The 7,481-nt window shown below is 55.4% G+C and overlaps 1 protein-coding gene across 1 annotated transcript; it reads right to left on the reverse strand.

Moving 5' to 3' along the window:
- Positions 1–1,459: 1,459 nt before the first annotated feature.
- LOC121657722 lies at positions 1,460–7,481 on the reverse strand. Its single transcript, XM_042013744.1, has 8 exons — positions 7,298–7,481; positions 5,937–6,260; positions 5,328–5,615; positions 4,394–4,723; positions 3,667–3,742; positions 2,786–2,901; positions 2,399–2,448; positions 1,460–1,943 (listed from the first exon to the last, which is right to left on the reverse strand). The coding sequence occupies exons 1-8, from the start codon at positions 7,344–7,346 to the stop codon at positions 1,743–1,745; spliced, it is 1,434 nt and encodes a 477-aa protein (XP_041869678.1). The 5' UTR covers positions 7,347–7,481; the 3' UTR covers positions 1,460–1,742.

Here is a 7,481-nt window from a genome sequence, read left to right on the forward strand (position 1 = left end):
TCCAACCTGGCCTTGGACACTTCCAGCAATGGGACAGCCACAGCTTCTCTGGGCACCCTGTGCCAGGGCCTCACCACCCTCACAGGGAAGAATTTCTTCCCAATATCCCAGTGGCAGTAAGAAGCCATTCCCCTTGTCCTGGCACTCCAAGTGTGATGGTGATAAACCACAATAAATGATTTACAGGAGCTGTGCATGGGGGCAGTTTCTGGAAAGCCAAAAGGGAAAGAGAGGCTCTCATGGTAGCTCTGGCAGCATCCCAAGGGTGAAGGAGGGCAAAGACATCATCTCCTGGGTTTTCAGGAGGAAGAAGAGCCTGTGCATGGATCCTTGTCTGGAATCCAACAGACAGCAGGGCAGGGGCACTGGGAGAAGCTGTGGGTGCTTTGAACAAGCCCAGCACCCACCTTTGTTCCATAGCTGGCACAAAGGACACAGGATCTGTGCTGGGGACACTGATTCTGAGCCAGCCAACGCCACAGCGCTGGAGGGGCTCAGGAATGCAGTCATGGAACCCCCAGAGCATCAGCAAACTGGGAGGCTGGGGGTGGGCTGCTGGTTTTTCATTTTTGAAGGGGTTTATTTACTTCCTTGCAAGTACAAATAGACCCTGGCTTCGAAACTGGTGTGGTGCTAAACCTGCAGGCCTGGCCCTTCCTAAATGTGCCTTTCCTCGAGTTAGTGGTTAAGAAAATGGTCCCTCACAGCAACCAGAAATTCTCTGTGAGGTGACTGATGGCAGTTTTTGTTCCTTCTTGTTCCGGTGAGCACGAATCTGGATTCTCTTCGAGAATCTCCCAGAAAATGCCTCTCTTCCACTCCACTGTTTTTTGCTATTACTCTTCCACAGCTTGACCCAATGCAGCTGCACGAAGAGCAAATCATTAGGGGAACGTTGGGCTGAATGAACCATTTCCAGAACCATTTTCTTTTTCTTTCTGTCAGGTTAACCCTGAAAATCTCAAAGAATTTCCATCAGCCTCCCTGCTGCAGCCCTGGCAAGAGAAGCCTGTTGGATGTGACTGGCCTGGGAATGAGGGCTGGTTCAGGCCACGTTGGTCTGTCACCTCCAGCAGGGCTTGGGGCAAAGAAATCAGGAGCCAGAGCTCCTGGAGAAATGGAACTGAGCCCCACAAACTCACTTCATGTTGCTCCCCACATGACTGGTAAATAAAATGCGTCATTTGGAGCGTTTCCAGCAGAGACAGGGAAGTGCAGGAGCTGGCTCTGCTCATTCTTAGGATCCGGCACTCGCATCCCCAACCCGTTCCATGAAAAAGGAACCCAGCCACAGCAAAGTTTGAGTTCGATGCCTGCAGCACTGGAATGAGTTTGCTTGGCTGCAGCAGCTGGATCCCTGGGATTGGGGCAGGATTTGTACCAGGACACAGCTGGAATACCCCACCCAGCCATGTCCAGACTGCTCCTTTCCACAAGGCCAGGCCTCCACAGCTGCCTCTCCAAGACTCTGCACTTTAATGGAACTGGAAAAGCAGATGTACAAGAGATCCTGGGAATTCCCCCACAGCTCTGTCTGACCCCAGACAATCTGCCACAAAAGTGGCAAAACCTCTGCTCGGCCCTAGCAGGAGGGAGGGCTGAAAATGCACAGGCAAACCCCACACAGGGCAGCAAAACTCAGCTTGTCCCCCCGTGTCCATCCACACACCTCCTACTCCTCATTCCCACTCTGTATTCCAGTTCCTTTCTCCCATTTCTGGGTTGTTGGGGCATTCTGTGCTTCATTCCCTGCCGTTCCTTGGGGACTGGTTGAAGGCGATGATGGCGTATTCCACATTTTGGGAGTTCCTGTGGGCCTGACTTGGTTCCACATTGCTGTAAATCGGATCCTCAGGGCTGGGGTGGGACTGAATGTCCATGTTGATGTATGCTGGCCCTTTGCTGTCATCCTGAGAACTTTCCCTCCTTCCAGTGCTGCCAGGCTAGGAAAAAAAAGGGAAAACACTCATGAGTCAGTGCCAGGCCACAGCTGCTGCCAGGAGAATGAGATTTTCCCACAAAGAGAAGAAAAGCTGTGTCAAAATTTACCTTTGGTCATGACAGAGGTGAAAGAGCAGAGAACTCTGTTCTTCACCACCTCTCCCGGATACAGGTGACAACCTCGTGCTCTGACCCTGCTTGCTACTCCTCGACTCCTTTCTCAGGGGTTACTAGAATTTGCTCCACTGGGTTTGTTCCTACTGGAGGTTCCTTGCATTAATTACCCCCCTCTCTCTCCAGCTAGGAATGTTCCTTTCTCTGCTGATGTTAAATACCATTTCTCTCCTGTTTATAACCAAGCTGAGCTCTGAGGTCTTCACCAGGAGGGTCTGACAGCTCCTCCCAGACTGTTGGTCAGGGATTTGGCACCGTGTGGGAAACGTTTCGTTTTCCTTACCTGTGCTGTGCCCTCTGCTCCGTCACTGGTGTCCTCTGCTTCTCTGATACCTTCAGAATGAGACAAAATCAGTGGGTTTAGATGCAGAGAACTCCATGAAAAGCTCTGCCTGAGGAGGTTTGGGAAGGCCGTGGGATTGCCTGGTGATGGGAGCAGTGCCTCTGCCCTGAGCCTGGGAACACTTTACTCTCACTTTCCTCCTCCTCTAAGGTGTTTGCACCCCTGTGCAGGGTCTGGAGGAACCTGGGTTTGATTTATCGTGAGGGGAGGCAGCGGGGAGCCTTGAGGCCTCCCAGCCTGACCTTCTCAGGGCACTGGGAATGAGCTCAGCTGGAGCACAGTGATGGCAGGGAAGGCCCTGCTTGGGACAATCCCAACTCCACGTACCTGTTCTCCCCAGGAGCTTGGAGTACCTGACATACAGAATTATGGAGGCGATGAGGGCCAGGATGAGCAGGATGAGCAGCACCACGGACAGGATGAGGAAGGCGTTCCCATCACAGCTGGAGGAGAGGAAGGGAGTTACCAGTGTGGGATGGTTTCAGAGCCCATCACCAAACAGGGACCAAAAGATGGACTGGGACAGGTTTTATGTGCTCGGTTCAAGAACTTGGAAGAGGGTCTGGTTCTCCTGCAGGATCCTCCATCTATGAGGATGGGCAAGTCCCTGCTGATCCAGAAGGGAACCTCCCCTGGTTCATGGTTCTTGATTTTCCCACCTGGCTGTGCCTTCTGAGCTTCTCCTAGACTTTTCTCCTGGCTATCTCCAGAAACAAGCCACTGTTCAAAGCTCTGAGCACAATTCCAGGCTTTCTGGAGCAGGGATGATTCTTGGGTTCTGCGTGCTGCTGTAGCATTGATGACGGCAGACGTCCAAAGGGGAAAAAATCCTTCACATTTAACAGGTAGATGGATTAAAGAGCAGCCAAGGACTGTCCCATTGTTAAATACTCAGACAGGAGTGAGCAAAGTCGAGGCTCAGGGCAGACTCTGGGGGTTCTGTTCATGTGAAGTGCAGAGCCCAAAGGGAGAAGGATAAAGAAGTAGAGAAGCACCTACAGAAGGCTGTGATACGATTTTACCAATCTGCCTCTTCCTTTGGAATTAGGGTTAGGGCAGGAGCTGGAGGAGGAGAGGCCACCTTTGGTGAGGATCCTGTCCTATCCAATTCCTCTGCAGTGGAAGGAGTGCCCAGGGCCTGCCTGCCCAGGTGTACAACGTGAAGAACTTGTGTGTGCTCAGGCTCAGAGACTCTTTCTAGGCCTTACCTGGGTTCTGGGCTGTCGCCCAAAAGAGTTTCTTGACCTTTGTTTTCAGCACCTGCAAATCCTCCTGGAGGCAACGCTGCAATCACAGACATGAGGAGAGCAACAGTCACTGTGGGGCTGCTCTGCATTCAGCAGAAACCCCCAGGCCACTGCTGTTCCTGTGCCCAGGGCCCTGATCCCGTGAGTTTATCCAGAGCATCCCAATGTCCCCTCCCATTGCCTGCACTGCCTGCTCCGTCAGTCCTGTGAGAGCCAGGCTGCAGCCTGGGACTGCTCTGCCACGACCAGGGGCCTCAGTGCCAGCCCTTACTGTTCAAACATCATCTGAATGAGAAACCAGAAGTCACAGATCTATAAAATCTGAGTCTAAAGTTGTTCCCTTGACAACCCAATGGGAAGGCCTTTGAAAGCCAAAGGATGAGTCACTCTAAAGGGGCTATAAAGTCACTATAAAGAACTGATATCAGACACTGAGGGACAGAAACCCCTCTCAGGACAGCTGAAGCTGCTCCCAGGTTAAGGAGGAGCAGCACAGCACCGATGTGGATCTGCTCCCATCCCTGCTGCTATTCCACAGGGTGGTGGCCATGAGAAGGTCCAAAGCTGTAGGGTGTGGGCAGGCAAACATAGGCAAGGTGGGAGGTGGGGTAAGCTGGGCAGTGCAGAGGGAGAGAGCAGGGAAAGGAGTCTGGAATCTCTGACTGTGTCCTGACAGATCCATACCCACCCTTGGAAACGCTGAGCGTGACCTCCTCCATGCGGGACAGACCGGAGCTCTCCTGGAGCGCGCACCAGTACACGCCCGAGTCCTGCACCTGCAGCTGCTCCATGGTGATGGTGACAATGCCCTGCTGGGTGTCATCCTGGATCCTGACACTGCCTTCCCGAGCCGTGCTCTGTCCCCCTGGGGGCTCTGAGCTGGTGGTGACCAGCACCTTACACATTTCCTCCTCTTCCTTTTTGCACCAGGCTTTGCTGACAGCCCTGTAGTCTACGATCTTGTAGTGACACCGGACAGTGACGTTGCCTGACTCCTCAGCTGTGAAATTCTGGGTCCCTGGAAAACACCCGGCATGTGTGCTGAGACCCCAAAGTGGGATCTGACAGCGGCACCTCCTCCCCAGCACTGGAATACCCCAGAGCTGCATCCACCTCCACACACGTGGAGCAGAAGGGGATTGGACCCAGAGTCCCCATGCAGAGGTTTGGGGGTCCTGTCCCCCTCCTCTGGTTCCCCCAGGGTGGGACACTCAGCCCATAGGGTCTGGGAGGGTTGGTGGCTGTGGGGCCAGAGCAAGAGCAATGCCAGGCATGGGGGAGGGTCCCAGCAGTGCCCAGTGGGAACCAGTGCTGGAGCCACTGGTCTGACCCTGTGGGAAGCAGTTGGGATGAGCAGCCCCATTTGTGGGACTCACAGGAACCTCCTCTGAGTCTCTGCTGGGAGCAGACAGAGCACAAAGGGCCTGGCCTGAGCTTTGGCTTGAAGGTGCCAGGGATCAGCTGGCACCGTGTGTGCTGGAGGGATGGGCAGGGGGAGAGAGAGGTGTCACCTGGGCTGAGAGCTGCCACATCCACACCGGGCTGCCAGGACGGGCTCACTCTTGGGCAGTGAGAGTGCAGTAGGAACCCACCCTCAGACACAGAGCACAGCAGGTACTCACTCTTAAACACGGAGAGCATGACCTCTCTTATCCAGGTGTGACCAGGGCCCAGTGCACACCAGTACACACCAGTGTCCCAGGTCTGCAGCTTCCTCTTGGCGACGGTGAGAGTGCCTTGCTCAGTGCTGTACTCGATCCGTGCTCTGTCTTGTGGGGATTTCCTTCCACTCTGTCTTGAACTTCTTTGTACCAGGATGGTGCAGTCTGTCTGCTCTCTGCGGCACCAGGCCACATCATACCCGATCGGGCACTGCACTAACAGGGTGTCCAACTCCCACTTGAGCAGCTCTGTGAAACACCAAAGGTGGTCACTGCCTGGTCACTTCTGGGCACACAGGCACCTGGGACAGACCATGCCCTCGGGCAGCTCCCTCAGGAGAGCCTCTTGTCAGGGCAGGAGTGAGGTGGGGCAGGACACGAGGGAGCCGGGAGGCAGCAGGACCAGCCAGGTCTCCCAGTGTGGGAGGGAAAGCAGGGAGCGAGGCTGGGAATGGGGCTGGGGGGATCAGGGGAAGCTGCTCAGCTGTGGGGGACAGCGGGGAAGAGCAGGGAAGGAATGATGTTGCTTCCTGACAACACTTGGCTTTGGGTGGGACTACAGGTACTCACCCTTGAAAACATTCAGTGAGATTTTCTTTAGTACATGTCCAGTGTAAAGATTAATACAGGAATATGTGCCTGAGTCATCTGACTGGAGGTCAGTCATGGTGACGGACACAGTCCTATTTGTGCTGTCATCCTTCATTTTAACTCTCCCGTCCTTGGATTCTTGCCTGTATTGGTATACCCACACTAATTCTTGACATCTTCTGTTTATCTCAAGGCACCAGGATTTTGTGTGCCGGTCTTCAGTCTGTGCTTTATAAGGACACTCGACATTCAGAGTGCCCCCTTCCCGACGTCTCTCAACTTCAGGGGTTTGGCCTTGGAGAGCTGGAAGGATCAGATGTGGTGAGGGAGAGGAGAGCTGATCGCAGAATCGCAGTCACAGAATCACAGAACCACAGAATCCACGAGGTTGGAAAAGACCTTTGAGATCAACCTATGCTCTAACACCACCCTGTCACCCAGACCTTGGCACCAAGTGCCACACCCAGTCTTTTCTTTAACACCTCCAGAGACAGTGACTCCACCACCTCCCTGGGCAGCCCCTTCCAATGCCCAATCGCTGTTTCTGTGGAGATGCAGGGCTGTCCACAGCCTCCCGAGGGAAACTCTGCCTCTCACCTTCCCCTGTGGACACTGGCGGCTGGAAGAACTCCAAAACCCCAAATCCCTTCCCCGTGCTGAATTCATCTGCTTGGAGATGGGATGGGCGGTGTTGAGATTTGAGCTGGGGCTGCAGCTGTGGTTTAAAGCCCACAGACAAGCACAGGCTGCTCCAGGGGCTGGGCCATGAGTGGTGCAGTGTCTGGAGCTCTCCCAGCAAACCAGCCCCTTGGCACTGCTCCTCCCTGCAGGCAAATGGGGACCACCCCCTGCCCACACAGCGCTCTGGGGGCTGGGGCTCAGTTTGGGATGGTGGGAAGGGGCAGAGGGAAGGAGCTGGGGCAGGATGTGCAGCCCGCAGCTCCCCCGTGCCACATCCCCAGCAATGCCAGCGGCTCCTGGCTGTGAGGCTGTGCTGGGTGCAGCTTCATTCCCCAGCCCACCACATTCTGGGAGCTTTGTGCTCTCTGCAGGGCTGGTGAGGTGCAGGTGGTGCCTTGGGCACTGTCCTGACCCAGGACTGCTACCAGAGGAGCCGAGCGGGGCCAGCGTGGTGGGAAAGCTCGGTGCTCCCAGGGTGGATCATCCCGGCAGCCTGCAGCAGCCAGGGGTGTGTGGTGGGAATTGGGGCTGCCCTTCCCTCCCACCCCTGCAGCAGTTGCCCAGATCAGAGCCCCGGTGGTGTTGGAGGAGCTCCCTGGGCAGCAGGAAGTGGGCAAGGGTGTCCCCGTGCCCAGGGACATGCCGAGCCCTTCTCTTACCTGGGAAGCAGAGTGGCAGCAGCAACAGGGCTCTCAGCTCCATGGCCATCCTCAGGCCCAGGAAAGGGACATCGCTGGGGGCTGCCCAGTGTGTCCTGTGCCAGTGTGGGTGTCCTGTGACCCCTCCTGCCCAGCAGTGACACAGCTGGGGGAAGTGCCGAGCTCTTGCCCCAGGCAGAAACAC

This window comes from Corvus kubaryi, unplaced genomic scaffold (assembly GCF_017639235.1).
Source record: "Corvus kubaryi isolate FWS band 111438036 unplaced genomic scaffold, C.kubaryi_AGA036_p1.0 split1-37355, whole genome shotgun sequence".
Taxonomy (NCBI): domain Eukaryota; kingdom Metazoa; phylum Chordata; class Aves; order Passeriformes; family Corvidae; genus Corvus; species Corvus kubaryi.

Coding starts and splice junctions, on each gene's coding strand:
- LOC121657722 (XM_042013744.1), bottom strand. CDS start 7,346: ATGGCCATGGAGCTGAGAGCCCTGTTGCTGCTGCCACTCTGCTTCCCA. Junction 6,261..7,297: donor GCTGCCACTCTGCTTCCCAG/GTAAGAGAAGGG, acceptor TGATCCTTCCAG/CTCTCCAAGGCCAAACCCCT. Junction 2,902..3,666: donor GGCGACAGCCCAGAACCCAG/GTAAGGCCTAGA, acceptor CCTCTCCTCCAG/CTGTGATGGGAACGCCTTCC.